The sequence below is a fragment of the Neopelma chrysocephalum genome, unplaced genomic scaffold (assembly GCF_003984885.1).
Source record: "Neopelma chrysocephalum unplaced genomic scaffold, ASM398488v2 Primary Assembly neopelma1_26, whole genome shotgun sequence".
NCBI classification, from domain to species: Eukaryota; Metazoa; Chordata; class Aves; order Passeriformes; family Pipridae; genus Neopelma; species Neopelma chrysocephalum.
This window is the reverse complement of record NW_020897695.1, coordinates 25,796,260-25,820,150: the sequence shown is the minus strand read 5'-3', so window position 1 is coordinate 25,820,150 and position 23,891 is coordinate 25,796,260. Positions and strand designations below refer to the sequence as shown.

The following is a 23,891-nucleotide window of genomic DNA, read 5'->3' as shown; positions in this document are numbered from 1 at the left end:
TTTTATATTAACAATTCTTTAATTATGTGAATGCCAGAAGGGTAAAATTCACAAAAAGGAAAATCACTTTACATACAATTTAGCGGGATAACAATGTGTAGAACCCACTTTAAAGAAACCATGACAGACATATTTCATTTGGAAGTCTGACAAAAAAGGAAATTACTCCTCTAGTACACAATGAAATAAATAAAGGTCAGATGGTTCATTTGTCTGCATTTACTTTGCACAGTTCTACAAGTAAAACAGGATGTTTTCTATTAACATTGTTTTCAGGTTTCCTAGTAACAGTAGCACCAAAATAAAGACCAGATTTTGTCTAGGTGAAATTCACTCCTCCTGCATAAAGCCCTATGCCTAAAATCTGCAAAGAAAAAAGCTGAAATAAGATGTGGAAGCTGCTAAATTTCTGTGTAAGCACCTGGTTGCAATCTGTACAAGCTTACAGGAGTCAGGTACTCAACTTCCACTAAAACTAAGAGGAGGTGAGCACCTTCGTTCTCAAAGCTTTTTTTGGAAAATGCGAGCCCTGTAAAGTGTAACAGCCTTCCAGTATTTGCTCAGGGACAGTATGCATATATGCATATATATGAACAGTGCCTTAGGTATTCAAAATCTATGCAAGTGAGAAGGAGAGCATGGAGCATGCAGCTTCTCAGCTCTGAAGCAGCAGCAGCCTTGCTGAGCCATACTGCTTATAAGACAGGCTACTGGATCTTCCTCATAGACCACACTTGACTCATGCCCTGAATTGACCTCCAGCTCAGACAGAAAGACTTGGGGCTGTGAGTTAGCTGCTGGCAAACCTTGAACCACATAGGGTTCAAGTGGAAGGGCTTTAAGCCAGCCATATGTGCACTGGATGTTTCACGTAACTGGAATGTGGTTTGTGTTGAGGTATGTTTTCTTTGGCTATTTTTTTTCCTGAAATGTGCAATTACAAAACTTAAAATATTTACATCATTACAAATGAAATTTCAGTGTCATCTTTTTCTGTCATTGAATGGAATATTCCTATGTGCAACAGGTGAATTATTTTCCTTGGGGATCAGACACAAAACTGTTTTCAATGCAGAGAACAATAAACTGATTGTTACAGCTATACACTTTCTGATCAAGAAGTTTCCCTGTCTTCAGCGGTGACGCTTGTCCCATAGCTCCCATATCAGCTGTGTGCCAGGCTTCACAGTAGTTGCTAACCAGTCGAATCCCATTTGCAGTTGACCCATGCCATATTACTTTTTGAGGCCTGAAAGGTAACGTTAAGATATTATTTCCTGGAAAAGACTCTTTTGCTTTATTCAACTGCACACCTATATATGTGGTGACCTATATTTCTGCATTCCTTCTCCTTGAAGCAAACAGTGGCTAGGTAAAGACAGAAAGGAGAGAAAGAAAGGACAACAAAACTTAATATCCCATTCCTAAACTATCAGAAATGGAAAAGAAAAATGGCATAAGGAAAACAAGAAATTTTTATCACATTTCTAATAGTCCAAGATATTACCACTATTTCTATTACTATCTGGTAAAAGTAGAAAAAACCCTTATATATAACATGTAAAAGATAAAGGGTAATGTAAACTTACCAAGATGAATCAGTCATGATGTTCCTCCCGTCAAAGGAGTATATTGGAACATGAATGTTGAATTGTCCACCATTTCCATCAAATATAGATTCCCAGTTACTGAAAAGGGTTTCTCCCTGTTAAAATGTCAAAGCTACTTTTACAAACAAAACAAATCCCAAATCTGTGTCATACCTGACCTTCATAGACTTATCTACAAATCAAAAATATTATCTGCATTTAAGGACACTTATGATTCCAGCTTTCTCATCAGTTTCTGCATGACGTTCCTGAACAAACTTGTCTCATCTGTCATCTCTGTGCAAACAGATGCTCTCCAATCCATGCCTTTGCCTCACAGTTGTGTCTGTTCTATTGTCAGTCCAAAAATTCAGCTTGATCACCCACTGTCTTTTTGTTCCTGAGGCATTGTTTGAAAAATTGCTTATAAGTACTATATAGCTATATGGAGAAAATATAGAGATAACTTGGACTGGAACTTCTATTAAGGTCACAATTTCGTGAAAAGTGTTGCAAATGTTCAACGCAAAAGCTGTGGACTGGGCTACTTCTCAAAATCCTTTTGAGTTTTTCCAGTCAAAGTTGATACAATATTGTCTTCACAAATTTCTCTCAAGGCTCTGTATTTGCATGCACTTCAGAGTAGCATCCGCTCAACATATTCCAAGCATCATGTGTTATTCCTGTAGGTTTCTTTGGCCGCTTGTTCTGGGAGCCAGCCAATGCTGGTTTGTTTTTCTCAGTTTTAGTGTGTGTCTGTTTATGTGAGACCACAAAATGACTCATGCTCTAGACTCTCCTCTCTGTTTCATTGGGGTAAATCCAATGTCATTCCTAAGCACAGAATTTGCATTTTAGTTAGAAATGAGAAAAATAGGCATTTTATCCCACTATACTCCATGATCATACCAGAAAGTAAAACATAATAGCTCAGTAGTTTTCCATTTCATCACTGCTTTTTTGTTTCTTGAATCTGACTGTGAAATATGAAGCAAAGCTGCTTCTTCATAAAATTTTTGGGCTGAAACTTTGTGCTTTTGTCACTTTCCAAGATTTTTGGGGCACCTACAGCCTATTCTAATATAACAAACACTAAGTACTCATTTTTACCTTAAGATTGACTATTGGCAAATGGTATCGGTCTGTTTTTCTGACAACTGTGGCCAGATCTTGCAAATGCGACGAGAGGAAGGCTCTATAGGTAGATGTCAAACCTGCTAGTTGGGCCTGTTGAAAACACTGAAAATCCGCTCGCATGTCACCAGAAAGCGGGAAGTTCAAAGCCACCAGATGCAACTAGAGGAAAAAAGAGGAAAAGGCACCATTTAAAAAAAAGTTTATAACACTAGGAAGACACATTTTGTAAACAAAATAGTGCCCCCTCTTCCTGCCAGCATAGAGTGTGTAACTTTCATAACAGGTATGAAAGTTATTTGGTGCCGTAACATTACATTTCTCAGAGCTGTGAGGCTCTTAGCAGAAATACCAATTTATCTTTAAATATTAAGGAAATCATGAAGGTTATATACTCCTAAAAATTAAAATTCTTTTTAAAGCAGCTAGTATTTTCAAATAGAAGTCTTGGAGTTTTCACACAAACAAAATCCCAAATCCTACAAGGATGGAAAAAAGTAGTAAGAAGTGACTGTATACCATTCAAAAATACAGGAAGTAGCATGCTTAACACCACAGATGCAAGAACTAATCCACATTATTGGGGTTTTTTTCTTTTTGTTTTCAGTATTTTTAAATATAACTCAGTTACTTTGCTTTCTTTGTCTAAATATTTTAAAGCCTTTTAAGTGAAGGATTAGGTTCTAAAATGCCTGTCTAAAACAAGCAGTGCCACGTAGATAGAAAATATTCTAATGAATATTTTTCTTATTTAATTGTTATACTATCGTTAACTTAAAAGTTACTCTGTGTTGTGGGTACAATCACTAAGTGAAGAGGTATTCCTAACTCAGGGTCAGGATTCTTTTTTCTTTGAGATGGGAAAGGGGCTGGGATGATGAAAATAGATCCGGAGGAAACAATTTAAAATTGTGTCTGAGATGTCTAAACAAAATAAAGAAGCGTATTTGTAAATTTCTAAAGTAAAAGCTCTGAATTTGAAGAGTAAATATCACAACTCTCCCTGAAGATGCAATCTATCACGTTTCAAACCACAGCTATGCAGTTGCAATACAGATTTCATACTTACTGCTGGTTTTCCATTGTTCATATTTGATACTGGTCTCAGTGCTGGAATGGACTGAAATCCCTGTTATTTGAACACAAGCAAACAGATATGTTAAATATGCTACTGAGATCAGAATTTTAGACATTCAATAACTTTTAAAATAAAGCAAACATTGAACACTGGAGAACCTAAAACTGTCCTGCCTTTGAAAAATAGCCCCAAACAACGTAGCCAGAATACTTTATCTGCATTATCATCAGCTTCGTGTGTCACATAAACATGTGTTTAAAAGCTGGCCTGGCCAGTGTAGCTTTGCTAGACCTGAATGTACCCATTCCACAGTGCTCTGCCAGAGCTGGCATTAGTGCTGGATCACACCTAGAATCCTCCATGGAAGAAACCTGCTCTTGGCAGGAGTAGAAGAGCAGTTCAGTAAAATCAAAACTGAAAGGGTATGGAGAATGTGAAACAAAAAAAAAATGCAGTGGGTGGGAATATTAGTTGTTTCAGGAACAGCAAAGTTTTCTTCTTCAGTTCTGGTACGTATGAGTAACCAGTCACCAGCTGTACCACATGAGAAATTTATGTGGTGTCAACTGGAGGCTGTAGACAATTTATTACAACTTCAGATCTAGATATTTTCCCAGTATACTAAATTAATTTCTCCCTGACCTATTCTAACCTTTTTTCTTTCCTTCTGGTCATCTTCCTTCGCACTGCTCCTTCCTAGCACTCTTTTGCCCTTTCATTATCTCAGCAGACCAATTAACCTGTTACCAACAATACTGTTCTCTATCCAATTTGCCACTTCTTGGTTTTCATCCTCCTGCAATTTTTTGGGACAGACAGCATGTTCACATGCAGGTTGGTACAATAACTTGCAGAATGGGGTCAAGTTCTAACTAACAATTGAGGCAGTAGAATAGACCCTCTGAACACTGTGGGATAAGCTACATGAAGGTGTTGATTATGGTATGCTGAATACAGGACTATAATCTTTTAAAGAAAATCTGCTTTCAGAAACATTGTTTGAGTTTCCTTGAAGGGGATCAGGGCTTCATATTACTGACTTCAGTGTTATGAAACCAAAATCTGTGGGTTTGGTTTTTTTTGTTTTGTTTTGTTTTTGGTTTTGTTTTTTGTTTGTTTGTTTGTTTTTGTTTTGTTTTGTTTTGTTTTTTGGCAGCCTACTTTATTCTGCTTTTTGTAAATGTTGCTTTGTCTCTGTAGTCTTGGAATCTCAGAAGATACTGGAAAGAGATGACTGTCCAATGCAAACCAATTTGCAAGCTTATGTAGTGGTAGAATGTTTATTTTGAACTGAAAAATCTCAGTGGAAAATCATGTTGTGTAGTGATCTGCATGCAACTACTGCCAAGTGTATCACACATCTAGAATCAGTTTTTCATGGTTCAATATTTTGTACTTACATGGCTTGATATGGCTGGAGGAGGAAGGCTGTCAGCAGGGATAGGAATTAGCTCACCAAGCTGAAAGAACCAAAAAAGAAGAGTAAAACAAAACCATGTCACCAGGAGCTTCTAAATTAAAAAAAAAAAAAAAAAGGAATCTTTGTACCCATACTACTCCACCTGTGTAAAAATATCTCCCACAACTCCATTGTGAGTAAGGGAGCTGGAAAAGATTAAGACGTAGTACAATAGTACCTGCAATTTTCTCCATCCATTTCGAACACGGATGAAAACCTCACTGGTTTCCCTCAGATAGATTAGTGTACCTTCTGCTACAAAATGGACTTTTTCCAACATACCCTCAATGTTTTGGAATGTTGTAACCTGTCAAATAGGAAAAGAAAACATATTTCATCAGACACAGAGAACATTTGGCAAGTTAAATTGTTAAACTCAATTCTCGTTTGAACACATAAATATCAAGGCTTCTTCTGAAGGAAATTCTCATAAAGTCAGTTTTACATAATTTAATCCATAAAGCTTCAGTAACATAAATATCTTGTTACTTTGGCATACCAGCATCATCATTCTGTGGATTGTACTAGAACTACAGCAAAAGTTAATTTTGTACAGAATGAAGATCATTGCACTGCTGCAGTTTAGCATCCTAGATCAAAATGCAGAGTTCAGAAGAGAATTCCAGGTAGTTTATCAAGTTTCTGGAGAGTGTAATTTCTTGACACTTGAGTATCATTTCTTTCTCATTTCTTCAGTGTCAGAATGCATAATAACGCTGTATGAATAATGCAGGCCTTACTATAGATTTCTATATTGTTTTTTAATCTTGATTTTGACCTAAGTGGGCTTGGACCTCCTATCTGAGACAGTGGCCTGTAACTACAGTCCTCTACCTTGGGGCACCAGTCTTGGAATATCTGTTTCTCCCTTGAGAATTGTAATGAATGCCCTCTGCTAGCTTGAAGAGATTTTTGGATTTTTTTTTTTTCAGGAACTATGAAATCTTAATTTAGAAATTACCAAGACTTCTGTCTTAGATGGTTTTTCTACTTCATGGATAATTGGGATCCAATTCTGATTTGATTCATGATGTAAGAAAAGGAAACAAATTTATACATATATTCTGGCACAATGATTTTTAGATCTGCTAGGGAAATCTACAGTTTTCATCTTAGAATCAAATGACCTATACTACTGGGTTTCAATCTAGTAATGTAAAGTGGTTTTTTCATAGAAACTGGGCATTCAGTAGTTATTCTAGTATCTCAGCATTGTATCATCTCACGTAGTATCTCAGTTGCCACACTCAGAGACATTGTTTTGAACATGGAATATATAACCGTCCACTATTTTAGCATGCCACCAATCTTTACATTTATTTGAATAGGCTGTTATAACAAAGCAAGGGACAGACTTCTCCTCTCATCCTTTTTCTCAGCTATATGGATTCCCTGTAAAAAATTACGTGGTTCATAAAACAATCTAGTAAACAAAACCACACGATGGAACTTTCACTCTTCTTTCAGTGCTACTGGTGATCACTGAAAGATTTGATGAAAGCTTTCAATAGCAACTTCTTTATTTTGTCTCTTACCAGATTCCTGGTGGCAGGTGACCCTGGCTCTCCAGGAGGACCTGGTGGCCCAGGCATTGCAGCTGTTAAAATAAAACAAGCACACAATACATGTTGAAGGACACGTTTTTTGAGAAAGAATGTAAGTGACATAAAGAAAGGACTTAGTGGTGACGTCTAGGAGCAGTGGCAGTTTTAAATAGCCATAGTCAAGTCCTGAATAGCTGTGTTCAGGTCAACTACAGAAAAAGCCTGCTAAGGACTTTTTTAAAAGCAAGGATAAAACAATCTTTTCTCTGTTATTTGGGAGGTTAAGGCCAAATTTTTGATTGTAATTTGTTGTAGAAACTCTGCAAATGAAGAACCAGACCCACTTAAATTGACCAGAATGCTGTTCTGCAAGCTGCTGCTGATGTGCATACGGAAGAGGAAGAACTTTTAGTTCCTGCCCATATAAACTGAGAGGGCATCGTTATATCTTTTGCTCTAAAAGTAAATAAAAAAATACTTTTCCTTAGATAAAAAATTCACTTGTAAGCTCAGCTTATGTTTCAAAGCAATAAAGAATTATTCAGGGGTATGAACTTGAACTTCTAAGACTGCAGTCCACACCATCTAATAACTAGTACCTGTCTTTACTCTAAAACTGAATTTCTTCACCTTGAGCTGAGAAGTTCCTGTTTTTTGGAGTAAAAACTTCTTTCTTTTAAGGTAGGAAAGACTGAAAGATATGCAAGAGTGAAAGCAAGCATCTTGTGAAAATGCATGGCATGATATCAGAGCTTTGAAGCTGTTTGGAAGAAAGAGCTTCTACACACCGACCTTGCTTGTTTGTTTTTGTGAATCCCAGAGGAGACTTGAAATTACCTTTTTCAAACTGAAGAACCTATGCTCTGAGGCATTTACAAAGATACTCCAGAGCAGGTCCTTCATACCAATGGCAGGGGAAAGGGGTTCAGTTCTTAGAAGTGTTCAGAGCTATTCACCTGCAGATAAGCTACTCCTCCTTCCCCATATTAAAATATGTGAACTCCATACTACAGTATGTGAACCCCCTATTACAGGTAGTAAGAGCTTTAACAGAGATAACTGAACCTTGAAGACTGGAAGCAAATAAACATTTGCATTAACGTTTAGTAAAACGGACATTCATCAGTGTGCTACCTAAAGAAGCTTTTTACAAAGCAAAGAGGAAAATGTGTAGGAGGATGAGGAAAACTAATGGCAGAGAGGATAAGTGGTAGTATAGGGATGGAATACTAATAATAATTTGTTTTGTCTGACTGGGTCTCATAGCAAATATTCAGAAGTGTTTAATATAAATTACACAGCAGAAGGCCTGAAGGCCTTCAGGGATGCTGTGGACCTGTCCGTATCATGCTGATTCAGATAAAAGCCTATGTTCCAAGGTTGAACATATTAAGGATTTTTTTCTTTCTCAAATATTATTCTGAGGATGAATACTTCTGACAGACACTAAATTACTAATATTTACTGGATGACAGATTGGAAGTCTCCAGTATACCTGCTGCATAAACCAGGCTGACCAGGTTCACAAAGTACTTGGAGAGAACAAACTGGAGACAGAGGTATCTCCTCCCAAAACTAGCGTACTGGAGGCACAGGTCTTGTGGGAAAACAAGCTGATCATTAGTTCTCAGGAATGGAGAGAATCATTCACAGGACCTGACCAAACTTTAGGAAGAACTGATCTATGTTACAGCCTCTCAATTTGTTAAAAATTCCCTTTCTATTAGTATAACATTTTCAGCTGAGATTAAGGAATGCTCTGCTCTGGTTTTACCTGGCTGGATTCCCATGCTGGGCACAGTTCCTAGAGGGAGGAATCAGTCATTCACTCAGGCAGACCTGTCAAGTAATGTCAGAGGAGTCCAGGACCCCATCCACCAGAACCTAATCTAAGGGACATGAACAGTATGAGGCTGGTCACTAGCAAACTTGTGACCCAAAAGGAGTCAAAAGCACAAATGTCTTGAACTCTTACACTTGGTTTATAGCCACATATTCTCTTTGATACCACCTTGTTTGCAAAGTTCTTCTCCTGATACGACTATTTACAGCACATTTTGCTCCTTTTCTAATCCATTAAGTTGACAATCATTAAAGGTAGAGCAACCAACCTTCCCAAAGTTTCATTTCTATTCAGCATTTGTGTAGGAACTACTTTTTAGAAGTAGTTCTCCAGCAGTCTCATTCTAGACTACTGTTGATACTGTTTTTTAACAGACAATTAGAGAATTATTTGGGTTGGAAAATACCCTTATGATCATCAATTCCAACCGTTAACCCAGCATTGCCAAGTTCACCACTAAACCATGTCCTCAGGTACCATGGTTACACTTCAGGGAAGCATGTTCCAGTGCTTGGCAATCCTTTAGGTGAAGAATTTTTCATAATATCAAATCTAAACCTCCCCTGGTGCAACTTGAGGCCATTTCCACTTGTCCTGTTATTTGTTACTTGGAATATGCGACCAACTCCCACCTGGCTACAACCTTCTTTGAGGTGGTTGTAGAGAGGGAAAAGGTCTCCCTCGAGCCTCTTCTTCCCTAGGCTAAACACCCCCAGCTTGCTTAGCTGCTCCTCATCAGACTTGTGCTCCAGACCTTTACCAGCTCACTGTCCTTCTCTGGACTTGCTCCAGCACCTCAATGTCCTTCTGGAACTGAGGGGCTCAAAGCTGAACACAGTATTTGAGGTGTGGCCTCATCAGTGCTGAGTACAGGGCAACAATCACTGCCCTGGGCCTGCTGGCCACACTATTTCTAATACAGGCCAGGATGCCATTGGACTTTTTGGCCGCCTGGTCACACTGCTGGATCATGTTCAGCAGTTGTCAACCAGCACCCCCAAGTTCTTTTCCACTGTTCATCTTTCCAGCCACTCTGTCCCAAGCCTGTAGGGCTGCATGGGACTGTTGTGATCCAAATGCAGGATCTTGGCCTTGTTGAACCTCATTCCACTAGCTTTGGCCCATTGATCCAGTCTGTCCAGATCCCTCTGTAGAGCCTTTCAGCAAATCAACTTTCCTGCCCAGCTTGAAAGCAAACTGACTGAGGGTGCACTTGATCCCCTTGCCCAGATCATTGATAAAGACATTAGACAGATCTGGACCCAATACTGAGTCCTGGGGAAAACCACTTGTGACAGCCACTTGCTTCATTCCAGTCCATTCAGCACAAGAAGAGTGTTTGGCCCAAATTTAGCCAACTGCTCAATTTGATGGATTTTGCAAAGCTCTCAAGGCAGCTTGTCTCTATTATGCAGATTTCCTCCCAGCCACAAACACAGCCACAGTAAAATCTTTCATGCAACAACACTCCCCATGGCACTAGTTAGTGAAAACTGTTTGCAGAGAAATTGTCCCTTTTGTTGTCTCAGTTCCAACTCACCCCCCAGGAGAAATCAGTGTAGGGTGGAAGGAGAATGGGGAAAAACCTGATTCAGGTATGCAGAGAGAGTGGATATCCTGCCAGGTATGAAGGAATTGGTCACATGTGGGGGGCGGGTACATGGCTATACACTTGCTTATACAGTGAAAAGCTCACCTGAACCATATATTGCAGGGGGTCCTGGTGGGCCAGGTGGGCCAGGTGGGCCAGGAGGTCCAATTTTTCCATAACCTGGTAAGCCAGGTAAGCCAGGTAACCCTGGAGGTCCTCTGGGTCCAACAACTGAGTCTCCTTTTGGTCCCTGTAGGTGATGAAAAGTATTTCCTTGAATGTATTGGTTTCACTACTGCAGGGCCATGATCTCTGGTGGCAACATTTTCTGAATGCCTGCCAGCACACTGTCATTTAGACATGGGTTTGTGTGTAATTTTATTCAAGGAGGCACGGATATAATGGAAAATGAAAATTTTAACCATGGAGATGGTTCTCAGCAATGTGGACTAGCTCCAGTGGGGTTTTTGAAGGCAGTCTTGCTAATTTAACACAACAAGACCACCTTCAAAAAGTGGCTGAATTCCACAGGAATGATCCAGATGGGTACACACTGGACGTTTCATTCATATTTTTGAATTATTAGAAAAATAAGATTAATTATTTAGATGGCCAATAATTTTCAAGTCAGCCTCTGATAATTTTATATAGTCTATTTTGGCATTTATGGGAATATAACTAGTAGCATCAAAAATTATATATGCTGCTTTGATTTGTAATGCTGTTATAGCATGATCTACATACTGATGTAGTTATATTAGACAGACAAGCACAACATTACATCAATATTTCATGGCAAATTAATTCTGTGCACAACAGTGAACTGTGTGTGCTTACACTTAATGCAACATTCTCCTATTCACATAATGCTTAGCATATGAGTTTTTCTATAGTTCTTAGTATCATCTTGATGTTTGTCTCTTTTTAGTGTTTTCTAAATTAAAACAATGGGCACTCACAAATATTCCTATTCTACAATTTGTGTGACTTACAACTAATCCTGGTCTTCCAGGCGGTCCAGGAGGTCCTGTCAAAAAACCCCCTCCATTTGGTTCTCCTTTTTCTCCTTTTACACCAGTGACTCCGTTGTCTCCTTTTTCACCCTTTAAAGATAAAATATTTTAAAACATTGAGCTGAGACCAGAACTCAATGCACTGATCTTTTAAAGTTACATGAAATCTCTCAGCTTAATAAAGAAAAGCATCTGCTTGAAATCTTTTTAACATCCTTCTTCTGTGATATGAGATGAAAAGGAATGCTTTCTCTATCGAGGCTGAAAGGCTCTCAGGGCTAGGGGAGGTGGGGTTAGGTGGAGGCAGAGAAAGTGCCTCTGTTGCTGTTTCCTGCTATTTTTCCGAGCAAAACCTTGTTCTGTACTGTAGCTGAAGGCAAAGAGGAAGTCGAAGGAAGCATAAAAGCCTGGCTTTCTGCTTTTCTCCATCACGAAGGAAAAAGCAAAGCAAGATTGACATGGAAAGGAGAGGTATTTGAAAGTATGTGGCAAAGTGAAGATTACAGTGCATATGATGAGAGAGGTGGGTGGAGATGTGTAACAGGAAAACAAAAGAGACACCACGTAAAATTGCAGACACATTGAACTGCACGTCTTCTGTCCTTCATCGCTGATTATCAGTTAGTTTGGGAAACAACAGGTGAGAAGAAGCATTTAAGTACTAAACCACTATCTCTTTGTGCAAAATGAACCACAGCAGTCGTACATGTCGTACATTCCTTCCTCCTCTTCTGTTTGTCTGATGGTTTATTTCCTTCTTTTTTTTTTTTTTTTTGCCTACTTTGTTTCACGTCTCTGAGATATAAACCTTTGAATGGAAGAGGCAAAGGACAAAGCAAGAATGGCAGGTATCTGCAGACAGCCAGAGGAGATGGTTGTGTGCAGCTCCTCCTCCAAGTTTAGTCTTTTTAGTACCCCAGTAAACAGGACTCTAAAGCTTTCTGTATGGCAGGCGATTTTGGAAAATGAAAAATGAGTTCTTTGCAGCTAACGCTGTAAAGCTACAGACACTACACTATAAGGTCAAAGAAACCATACCCGCTTTGCCATGCATACATGGGGAACTTTATATCATAGGAATCTTAGGTGCACTCCACCAAGCAGAAACAAAATCCAGAAACCAGACAGTACTTAAGAGCCCTTCAAGGAGACTGTCAGCACACTACTTTTGGAGGCATCATTTAGTGATAACTTGATTAAATTTTTTTCAAATCTTCTACTGATAAAGAGCCTTGTTCACTTAAAAACATTTAAAATAATATCATATTGTTATTCATTTTTTTTGAGCCACTTGAAGCAGTCAAGTGGAGAATAATAGAACAGAGAGAGACCAGATATATCTTTGCTGTAAAAGCTTCCAGGAAAAGTAGTTTCTATCATTTAATTTTATTCAGTGTGCTTAAAAGATAAATAGCATGACATGGAAGTGATTTCCACGCTCCCCAGCCCCCCTGCCCAATGTTCTAGGAGCCCATTAGGTAATGGATGTCTCTTACCTGAGCTGGCATGGAAACAAAAGCATTCATTTAAGGCAGATATGTTAGGTAACAGTGAATTATGACTCACTTTAATACCACTGGGAAGGCAAAAAGCCTCAGTAAAAAAGTTTATTTCAGTAATAAAGTTTTTTTCAAAAGTAATCTTTATATACTACTCTCTATGCTTGTAATAAGCCTGCCTATGCAGCTGGGGTTTAAGAAATTAATATAATTTGTAATTGCTGCTGCTCTTATCTGTTTTTTGTATTTCACTTTGTTACACTGTTTTATGCTTAATTTCTAGTAAAGTACACTTTAAAAAAAAACTTAACAGACCTCAAACACAAATGGGATATAATTACCTTTATGCTATTAATAAAGTGGCTGAAATATGATGGAGGCAGAGGTGGACCTGAAAAATGAAGAAAATACGATAATTAACTGTAATTTTCTTTTTAAAAACACTGCTTAGGGTATTATTGGTTTAGGAGTTAAAAGGAAAACTATTTACGCTAATAGCATTAACCTTTAAATCAAACAGGTATTTTTAGGTCGGTTTCCTAACAAAGCAAGACTTACATGCCCTATCTTGTCTGTCACTCCTCTACCTTAATAACTTCTGAATCTGACTGTGAATTTCAGATAAATTAGCAAAAAAGAAGGTTCAAATATGAAAAATTCTGTTTTCTGACAACATAGCAGCTCGGAAGAGGGGTGAAAGAAAAGCATCCAAGTTAACCCCTTTGATGGAAACCAAGGTAAAAGAGAAGTTTTTCATATGTTTTGCTGGTAGTGGGATGATCCATCAGTACTTGTGTGGTCTTTCATGCCAAGACAGTACCATAGCTGACAAGAGAAAGCCATAGTGTTGCTGCCGTGCTGCTGATTGTCTAATAACTGTTCCTTGACATTTTTCTGCAATGAAAACCAATATCGAATTCAATGGTTATACCACCTGTGTTGTGTTGTCTGTCAATGGTGGTCAGCCAAAGCTGTCAAGCCAGCACAAAAAGTCTAAAAGGCCTTCAAATATTATCTGTTTGGCAAACACTTGAAAAAAACCCCCAAACTATTTTACAGCTGTCCTTAACAGTTCAATGTATTTTCTTCAAATGTGTTCTGATTTATTTCTGAGATCTTTGTGTCCAGCCATAGGGCTCGTATCTCAGTATGCCACCTCAGATAAAATTAAGTCAAGCAGACATTTTGTACATCTGCATTGTGGAACAGAAATGTGTTCCCAGCATGGCAGCTATTTAGATTTTATTCCAATCCCACCAGTTACAGCTTGCTGCAGTGATCCATGTGAGGGGAAGGGTATGGAGAAGTGGAATGGAATGGTAGGTGTCCTTTGCAGATGTTGCTTACTATTAATCTCTACATTGGGTATTATCTGTGGTCTTCATAGGATGACCAGCAAGCAGACTAGGCCTGAACAAGTTACATGAAGCGCCCATGTCAGTTTAGTTTGTTAGTACAGACAGCCAGAGAGGTTTGACTGACATGGCTTCTCAGAGGGCAAACCTAGTCCAGTTCTCTTCTACAGACATTCAGTAGAGGCCTGGTAGGCAATTTTTGGCAGGACCTTTAGGGATCTTAGCACTAGCCAGAGGGAAACATACTTTGTTGAGTGGCTTCTGCTGGTAAACCAGACATTTTCACTTCACTTTGTTTTCAGATGTTGCTGCATGGACTAAGTTAGCTAACAGCACTTTGGATGTGCATAATCAATGGCAAAATCATGCCCTCCCAACAATCATAAAATCATAGATCTTTGGTGAACTTTCTTTCAGAAAATGTGAAGCTACACTGCTTTCACACCTGGAGTCTGCCCTAGAAATTGACTTAGTCCCTAGAGCAAGAGAACTCACTTATTACCAGATCTAAAGCTTACCCAGCAAGAAGCCATCTTGCTTCACCTCACTGATTGTCCTTTAGCTCCATTGTTTCCAGGATTCGCAAAGAATCTCCTTCATACAGAAAAGAAGCTCTCCTTGTATATTTCTAAATGTGTTTTCTTTGAAGGCTCCAGACTGGGTTCCTCCAGCCAGAAAAATTGGGGTTGTGCTTGAGCACTGTACATGTGGTTGGAGCACAGCACCTGTGCTCCGGATAGTTACTACACATGCCTCTGTATGAAGTAGCTAAATAAAGCACAGCCAGCCATTTACCGACTTTTTGTGCTGGCCTCATATGTTTGCATGGTCTCAATTAATAGACCCTGTTTGTAAGGTTGGAGAGGAGACATTTTGTAAGAATTAAAAATAAATCCACTGCATGGACAAATATGACAGATCAGAAAGGTTTCTGGTTGCTGGAACTCAACAGATGTTGTAGTGGAAAGAGCTTCTGCCACCTGTGCTTCAGAAAAGGTTTTTAAAAAGATTCCTGTACTTCTATAATGCAACTTCTGGCTTGTGAATTTTCCCTGTCAATAATTATGTGGACATCTGTGAGACCTAGACAACTGATTTGCATGAAAGATATTTTAGCAACTACATCAATAAGCAAGAACCAAAAGGAATATTTTTTAGAGCAGCAACAGTATTGGTCTTAGTTAACATGCTTGAACTTGACAAAACATTGAAGCTAGTTGATCTATTGGATTTGGTCAGCAAACAAATGAATAAACCTCTGTTATTTTAGCTGAAAGGTGAATTAGTCTTCAGTCTAACTAGAATTCTTGTGTTATTTTTGCCAACCTTCACTAGCTGCAGTTTTACAGTAAGATCATAAGAATAACCATCTCATAATCCTCTCCCTATGAAGCACCTGAAATCATCAGGTATAGGCAAAAAATACTTGTGATACATTAATTTACATTCAAACAGAACCTGGAAAGGAACAGATGTTCATGGTGGATAAGCCAGCACAGAAAAGAAAATTTTCTTAATTTCTGTTTAGAATTTAGGATACCTGGTGGTCCCGGAGCACCTCTGTCTCCCTTTTCTCCTTTCAAGTGTGCTGAACTGTGCAGTCCCCAGGAATCTCTGTTTGCTTTAGCACCTGCCATAAAAGCATCACAAATTCATGAGAACTTGTAAACAGCAGAGACTATAGCAGTGACAACCAAACCACTGAAAGTGACAGCAGACTCTTCCATACATGTGGGGCATATGGCTCCTGTCCATATATGATTGGCTTGTCTCACTCTTCTCATGATCATTGAATGGCTGCCCAGTTTTCCTCTCTTATCAACCCCAACATGTGCAAGACAGCTTCTCTCTTACAAGTAAATCTGTTACTCTCCTTTCCCTCACCACCCAGCCTAAGACCCTCTGAACAAACCTGTTCTTATTGCATTTGTGAATTTCATTGCAGCAAGTACAGAAACAGTTCTTGAGTTATGACTGCACGTTGCATCCCACATCTTCTACTATGTCCAGACTACAAACCAAACCAATAAGTGACAATATAGCTGCATAGAATCATAGTCCTCTGACAGAGAACCTCTAAAATTAGATCTTGCAGGAACTGTGTTGCACTCCTCAAGATTTGTAAATCTTTCTCACAGGCGCAGTCCTAGGCTCATGTTGAGACTGGACCAAGATACGATCTCACAGTTTCACCAGAAAAAGAAAGAAAACCCTTCCCTTCCCTTCCCTTCCCTTCCCCTTCCCCTTCCCCTTCCCCTTCCCCTTCCCCTTCCCCTTCCCTTTCCCTCCCACAAATCCAGTTATGCAATAGCCAAGAAAAAGCAAAAAGCACTTAACCATGAAAAACAGAACCAAACAAAAAGAGCTTATTTAAGCCAAGGTACAAGAATTACTCACCAGGTTCATTAAGAGCTTCTTGATTTCCAGGGTAGGGAGTGCTCACCTGCAGACAAATAAATCTATTAATATCCACAACATTAAGCAATGGAAGTACATTTCCATGATAGTAAATATTATAATGACACTCTGGGATTATCTCCAGTTTGACAAGGTCTGAGCACTAGCTGATCAAGTTTTTATGAGGATGGTGCTCTCTTTAACATGCAACATGCTTTCAGCAAAACATGCATTTTGGAGGCATCAGCAAATCCTACTCTCAGTCGTGGCAGTGAAGCATCAGAAAACTCAGTCTCCAAGAACAATTCTGAATTTACACCACTGTATTTGAAAGTAGGATTTGATTTTTGACTTTAGGACAACAGATTGTGTTTGTAATTTTTTCATCAGATCAGGGCTATGTTATGTCTGATGTTAACCTGTGCTCCAGATGCATTGAGACCACAACTGGGAGGCAGAAGCTATGCTAGTCTATCCTCTTCTGACACCAGCTACCTGTAACAGTGGGCATGCTACTTACCTCTGCTGCCTGTCTTCAAAATAAGGACAGTGCAAGAATTAAAATGTGGCAGAGTACTTGGAGATCTTAGTACTAGGCAGTACTATTTACGTTATTCTAAGCAAGTGTATGAAAAAAACGAAGTTGTTGCATCTTGCTAATCCTGCTGTATTAGCCCGTAGAAGTTTTACTCACATGGATAGCTCCATTAACTTCAGAAGTTCAGCTCCCATGAGGAAAACTGGTGGGGTTCAGTCTGTAGTTCTGTATCAACATTCATTTATGTAGGCATGAACAGCAGACTTCTTATCTATAAACTCGGATAGGTTTAGGAGATTATTCACAAATGTAGGATAAATCTATCTAGCATACTCAAGTGCGTGAAGAGATGTTTATAAGTACACATTTCTATTACTTGTGCACATAAAAGTTACTGCTATTATTCACCGGTTGTAACCTTCCTGAAAGGTGGCTTTTTATTATTATCTGTAATTCAGCTAAAACAGGCTTGTTTTCTTTGAATCATTCCACAGAGAATCATAGGAGAGTTGAGGTTGGAAGGCATCTCTGGAGATTGTCTAGCCCAAAAGAAGATCATGTACATCAGGTTGTTCAAGGCCTCGTCCAGTCAGGTTTCAGAGGTGAGGCTTACAAATACATATGTGACGATGGACATACGTGATTAATATACAAGAATGTCATACAGTGGGAATGAGAAGATTTAAGGGAGGAATTCAAAGAGGTAAAATAATTGTGCTTGGAGGTGGTAGGCCAAAACTGCAGAAATAGCAAATTACCATAGAGTAATGACTATTTATCATTAATTAAGAGAAAGTTTGTACTTTCTTCAGTAGTAAGGTTAGGGTGATGATGAGTATCAATGCATCTAGTATAGTGTAAGTCAAGGGCTGTTCCTCTAAAATAAGTGAAAAGGAACTGGAATGGAAATTGGAGGAGAGGGTACAGTATTATTTTGAGATATACTGTTTAACAGAAAAGTAGAATAGCCATCCTGCACATTACACTATACTGGCTGTCAAAGACAGAATCTTTTCCAAGCACCTAACCTACAGCTTAACAGTATGATCTTACCCTAGGGAAAGTAGTTTCAGGACTGAACTCTGTTCACCATTCATTGCAGGGTACAATTTCCATGATTTATTAAACAAAAATTGCACCAGGGTGTTCTGAAAATATGAAACCTTTCCCCTTTATTTTCACACTGTGTGTGAAACTGCAGGTCCTTTGAAGGTAATGAAGGCTTTGTCATTCCCTTTGGAAAGCAGGGGCAGAGCTTCACCTGCTGCCATTCTCGAGATAATAAATATTTATATGTGAATAGGCTGCATTTGAGGATCAAATAAAGAACACGACCTTTCTTTTCTGATGCATCTTTCAGGCCACAGTGAAATACATAATAAATCTTATTTTGGACAGGGAAATGAAAATGGCTGAAGACATAACAACATGGGAACAGTATTTATATATACAAGCAAAAAATATGTGTACCTGTATGCATACACATTCAGCTCCACAAAGCAGCTCTTAAACCATGGAAACACAAGCTTTGAAAGGCATTAAAAGTGTTAGAACAAGGAAGTAATCGAAGTGCTTTAAGCAAAAGAGTATAGTGTTTGTAGTTCTGTTATATATTTTATATACGGATAAGTTTGGCTATCTAAACACTTGAAAATCCATTATCTTGAGGAACAGGTAAAACACATCCCTGGTGCAAAGCAGAAGGCGGGGGGAGAAAAGCTGTAAAGCTGCCATGTTTAGGTGTATAGCTTCTTTGGTTACATTCTGTCATGGCCATGCATTCTGCTAAGAGCAGATTCTGTGTGTGACTTACTGGCATTTTGCAATGAGGTCTGGGAGGGACTGGGAAAACTGTCTATTGAAAACAGGAGGAAAATTATTTTCATGAGCACAAGTATAATACAGCAGGTAACACACCATATAGATCTAATAGAGATGATGGACAAAACCTGGAAACAAAATCAGCACCTCCCTAGCAGAGAGCCCAGCTTGCTGCCAGGTCTGTCATCAGGTCTCTCTTTGTGGGGGTGGGGGAAGGCAAAACCTTTTCATGATAGTGGTTGAGATTATGAAACTTTTTTCTGTGCACACAAGCAAGGTCACCCACTGTAAACTGTGTTGCCTGAAACAAGTTTTGATATTTCCCTTTGCAAACTGCTACTAGGGCAGCACATTTCTGCTACAGAGATAGACCAGTCACTGCTCTCCAGTTGTACTTACTCCTTTGATATAAAGTATACGTCCTGGAGGTCCAGGGGGCCCTGGGGGTCCAGGCAAGCCAGGAGGGCCCTGGTAAGAGAAAGTGAAAGAAGGAAGATAAAAAAAATCAAACCCAACCCCAAACTGGAACCCCAACCCCAAAGCACTATAAAATTGAAACTCAGTTAAAGACAGTGGATCTCTCATCCAAGGAAAATTAGGTATTCTGCAGTGATCTAGGATTCTCAAGACTGCTAAGATTCATATATTTTCAGATGCCAGTCAGATAAGTATGTTGATAATTAGCACCTCCAAGGAACCCTGCTAAACTGGAGGTGTGACTGCTCTTTAAAAAAAAAAGTATGTCAACTCTTTACTGTGTCATTTGAAAACCTGGCACAGTACCATGTTCATCTTTCAGTCCACATCAATGGAACTTTCTGTGAGGTGACATATGTCATCTCATCAATAATTAGAGATCTGTTAGACTTTATCTTCCCTGAGCACTCCAGGAAGGACTAATAGAACATGTAGCCTGTTTTGTTTGCTTATTTGCTTTAGCTTGTCAGCCTGATGTACTTCACCTAGTTGTGCTTGCTGTAAGAGTTTTTGTTTGCTTAAGGCAGACAATCCAGAAAATGAACTTTATTATTGTTTGAAGATGTGAAGGAATGTAAAATCTGCTTTAATATTTTCTGCTGGTGGGTAGTCACCTTTTCTGTCATTTTCTTCCTATTAGAATTTGTCTAATTTTCACCTGTTTTCACCTTCCAGCAACTAAATTTCTATTTATAACTTTTTAGAGGTATAAGCAACCTTCAGTGCCTGTTCTTTTTTTTTCTGTGAAGATACTTAGATGCTCACCAATTCTCAGTCTCCCTGTTACTCTAATAAAGCAATATAAACTCACTTCTATTTATTGTCCAGATAGACAAGATGCTTGTGCTTTGCAGTTTGTGGGCCATATATTTTTTTCTTTTGAACAAAGAAGAACTACAGGCTTCATACAACAGAATTCATCTAAAAAAATGTTCTATTGAAATACAGCTATACTGACTCTATGCTAACACAGTAAAATACTTTTGTCTTTTCTTTCAGCATTATCTCTGATGCAGATGAAATATCATTAGCTGCTGCTGTAGTATGGGTACCCATTTTTCTAGCTCAGATTGCCCCATAACATCAGAACAACCACACAAATTACTCTGCTATTGTGAAACTTATCGCCTATACTCAGCAGTGTTAGTTGTTGTGTGGTCCAGTCTCCAGACTCGCAGCACCAGGAGCTTGGTTCACCACCTGTCATTCCATAATTACAGGTTGTAGGTGAGCATGGATATACTATCCTCTATGCAGAGGTCATTATTTTGGATACATGTACATGACAACTAAAGCAGGTAGTACGTGTTAGCAAGTATCTCCTTGTTAGTAAAGTAGATACCACTTCGCTATGATATGCCTAAGCGCTGTATGTACCCATGTTGGATAGCTAAGAGCCTATGGCAGTATCTTCACACTGTGAGTGGTCATATTGGCGGCCTGGATCACGAAGTCCTTGATATATATAAGAGAACTGAAATCCCAGATCATTAGCTATTTGAATCAGCTATGCAAGCAGTGAATCACACACATAACTGTTATACCTGGGAGCTGATACAACTATGTATATCTGCAAGAACTGTCCAGATGGACCCAAAAGTTGACTTTTCAATGATTGCTGCTAGATAGGAAAAGTAACAGAAACATATAATTATTTCTAGATAATTTCAGGTTTTTAGTCCCATCATCAATTGAAAGGAATTAATATAAATCAGACTTCAGATTTTAACAGGTCTTTATTCCAACTAATTGCAACATATAAGAACTTACATTAAATGCTTCACCTCGATCACCTTTCACACCTCTCAGTCCATTCAGTCCTGGACGGCCCTGAAATAAGTAGAAGTAGTTTAGTATGTGTCAGAAGCAAACTCATCTGTCTTTATTCCACTTGAGAGCATAATACATACTGGACGTCCTGGGAAACCAAGTTCTCCTTTGGGTCCAGTAGGTCCTACTGGTCCCTGGACAAAAAAAAATAAAAAAGTGATTACAGCTGATATTGTTGACATATATTTGATTATTTTGAATAAGAGGCATAGTTTTACATCTGTGTTAAAAATAAATCAGTGACTGCCTGCAGAGAACATGCAGAATGTCCTCTCTGCTTGCTCTGCTGAGTGATCCCAGAAGTTGAGGACTGCATATAACAGTCAGCTCTGGTTTGGAAAAGATTGCTTATCTTTTGGGGTTCTCAGCCCCCTTGTAGGGCATGCAATTCGAAACTGAGTCAGCGCATATCAAAGAAAAATTAAATGCATCAGTCAGTAGAAAAAAGGAAGTTAGAGATGTATGCTTTTGCATCTCCTTTTTTCTTTTTTTTTCTTTTTTTTTTTTTCCTAATTATTTTTTAATTAGGCCCTATGAGGAAATGTCTGTATAAAGGCCTCAGAATTCATACAGAACCAGGTTTCTACATGCCTCTTGCCAGCCTGGGTATGTGGATTCATGGGGCTGAAACAGAACAGCTCCTTCTTTAGACAGGAGTGACTGACTCATCAGGCCTCACGAAGTAATACAAGTGACTGCAAAAAGAGAGAACAAGTAGGGTGCCTGGGAAAAGTGGTCCAGGACTGTGGATGGTCTATGACTGAATATTTGCAAGCATGCAGCTTCTAGGCAGCCAGCAAGTGATCAATAAGAAGCAGTAAATCTGAGGGTTTACAAACTTTCAACTGCTGTCAGCTTCCTGAAACTCAACAAAACCACAAGGGTCTAGACAATCTCTTTATATATGTTTCAGTATTTATGGTTTCATTTCCTTTTTTTCGGTCTGGTGAAATGCTAAGAGATACTCCTTCTTGCATTATTTGTTAAATAACCTAACTATAGATCTCACACAGATACTACTTATAGGTGACAATGGATGTGTTTAATCCTTCATGTAATATCATTTCATTGAAAAGTGATATGTACATTCAGAAAAATTTATATGATGATGATGAGACAATTTGTCTTAGCATAAAGCTGAAATTCATGGATTAATTGTTGCAATTTTAATCTGCCAAAACTGAGTACTGGATTAGATTTGAAATTCATAAATGGTTAACATATGAACACATTGATTCATAACATCCCCATTGTAATCAGAATTTAAAGCTCACTAATGTCAGCTGAAATTGTTTGAAGATGGTACAACCTTTATTAATCTTCTATTTTATTTCCTGTTTGAAGGCAATTTCTGCCCAAATGATCAAGACTAATGCCTCTGTCTAAATCAGGCAAGAGATTGGTGGTGGATTCTGGCAGATGTGAACTTCAATATTGTGCCCCCAAGCTTTCAAAATGAATCAACCCACCTTTCCGTGCTACCACATCCAATAATAAGGTTTGGGAAAAAAAAATCCAAAATGTTATAAGGTATTTTTCTATTTCACTCTCTGGTACTTGAACTCTTAAAGAATATGCAAATCTGAACTTCGGTCAGCAGTGAAGATGATTAGAAACAGACTTCTTTTTTAGTTCAAATAAAGAGAAGTGTCTGATCTTGTGCTTTAACCGAGACTTCAAATAAACACTAACAATGTGAAAGTTGGCTATGTTGAGGCCACCTTTACTATTTTCTCTGTCAAAGTGCCAGCCCAGTCCTGACAGACGTTAGTGACTTCCTGAGACAGAGGCCAGCTGACACAGCTGGAAGTGAAAGAAGGAAGTGAGGAAGTCACAGGAGACTGCTTACCAGAAAAGGAAATTTCATTTCCAACAGAGAGTCGATTTGGGCAGACTGAGGTTCTCACTAAGGGCTGTTCTTCAATAATGTGCAATCATCTGCTTCACTGACAGGGAACAGCATAATCTAGTAGGTAAAAGATTTTAATTTCTCCTGTCGCGGGAGGTTGGATTCAGTCTGTCTCTTCTGCTTTTGTTAACGGTGGTACTGACCTCCTGACTATCCCTCGTTCTCATCTACCAAACTACTACTTCTCTGTAGCATTCTGTGCTTCTGGCTTCTGTGATCCTCTCTTCTGTCCAGCTGAAGTCTCGAAAAGGAGGGGAGCAATGAGTAGGGATTTTTTTTAAAATTCTGGAAACTTGTCTATGAGTTCATTTTGGTCTAACAGCAGAGAGGAACAAGTAAGAGTCTCCAGATACCTCAAAGGTGTTCTTGGACCTTACAAAGAGTCTTACATTATGCAAAGTGGAACAGAACCATTGTACTAAAACCTTTGATAAGTTATGCCTCGGAGTCTCTGGTCCAGCACTCTGAAGTCTGTATATTTTTTCTGCACAGGACTCACATTAAGAACAAAGGGATTTTTTTCTATGGGGCAACACCAAAATTTATTGCCCTGTTAGCAGTGATAGTCAAGCTGGAGTTCTGCACTGAGAAGAGTAATTGGCTGAGCAAAGCCTTGAGACAGGTGCTGTGTGCAAAATTTTCCTGCAGTGTAATCATTTGCATCAGTGCGGGCAAGAACTTCCTCTGAACGGCCTTGTCTGCTTGCTGAACTGTATGAAACATCTCGTGGCAGTACAAAAGGAGATGTAAACACAGAATTTGAGGCTCACAGGAAAAGGATATGTCTATAGGATGCACAGCAATAGAACGAGAG

The 23,891-nt window shown here is 38.9% G+C and overlaps 1 protein-coding gene across 3 annotated transcripts in view; it reads right to left on the bottom strand.

The window, feature by feature from the left end:
- Positions 1–23,891, bottom strand: part of LOC113964108 (collagen alpha-1(XV) chain-like) — a 129,818-nt gene continuing 105,927 nt past the window's right edge. For all 3 annotated transcript variants that reach the window (XM_027675983.1, XM_027675984.1, XM_027675985.1), the window contains 16 exons: positions 21,249–21,302; positions 21,109–21,168; positions 19,261–19,329; positions 18,854–18,895; positions 16,503–16,548; positions 15,646–15,735; positions 13,092–13,141; positions 11,231–11,341; positions 10,344–10,488; positions 6,796–6,860; positions 5,439–5,567; positions 5,202–5,261; positions 3,793–3,852; positions 2,700–2,885; positions 1,590–1,705; positions 1–1,249 (listed from right to left, as the gene is read on the bottom strand). In XM_027675983.1, the coding sequence (XP_027531784.1) occupies positions 1,033–1,249; positions 1,590–1,705; positions 2,700–2,885; positions 3,793–3,852; positions 5,202–5,261; positions 5,439–5,567; positions 6,796–6,860; positions 10,344–10,488; positions 11,231–11,341; positions 13,092–13,141; positions 15,646–15,735; positions 16,503–16,548; positions 18,854–18,895; positions 19,261–19,329; positions 21,109–21,168; positions 21,249–21,302 (1,500 nt within the window). In that variant the 3' untranslated portion in view covers positions 1–1,032. The remainder of the gene's footprint in view (positions 1,250–1,589; positions 1,706–2,699; positions 2,886–3,792; positions 3,853–5,201; positions 5,262–5,438; positions 5,568–6,795; positions 6,861–10,343; positions 10,489–11,230; positions 11,342–13,091; positions 13,142–15,645; positions 15,736–16,502; positions 16,549–18,853; positions 18,896–19,260; positions 19,330–21,108; positions 21,169–21,248; positions 21,303–23,891) is intronic.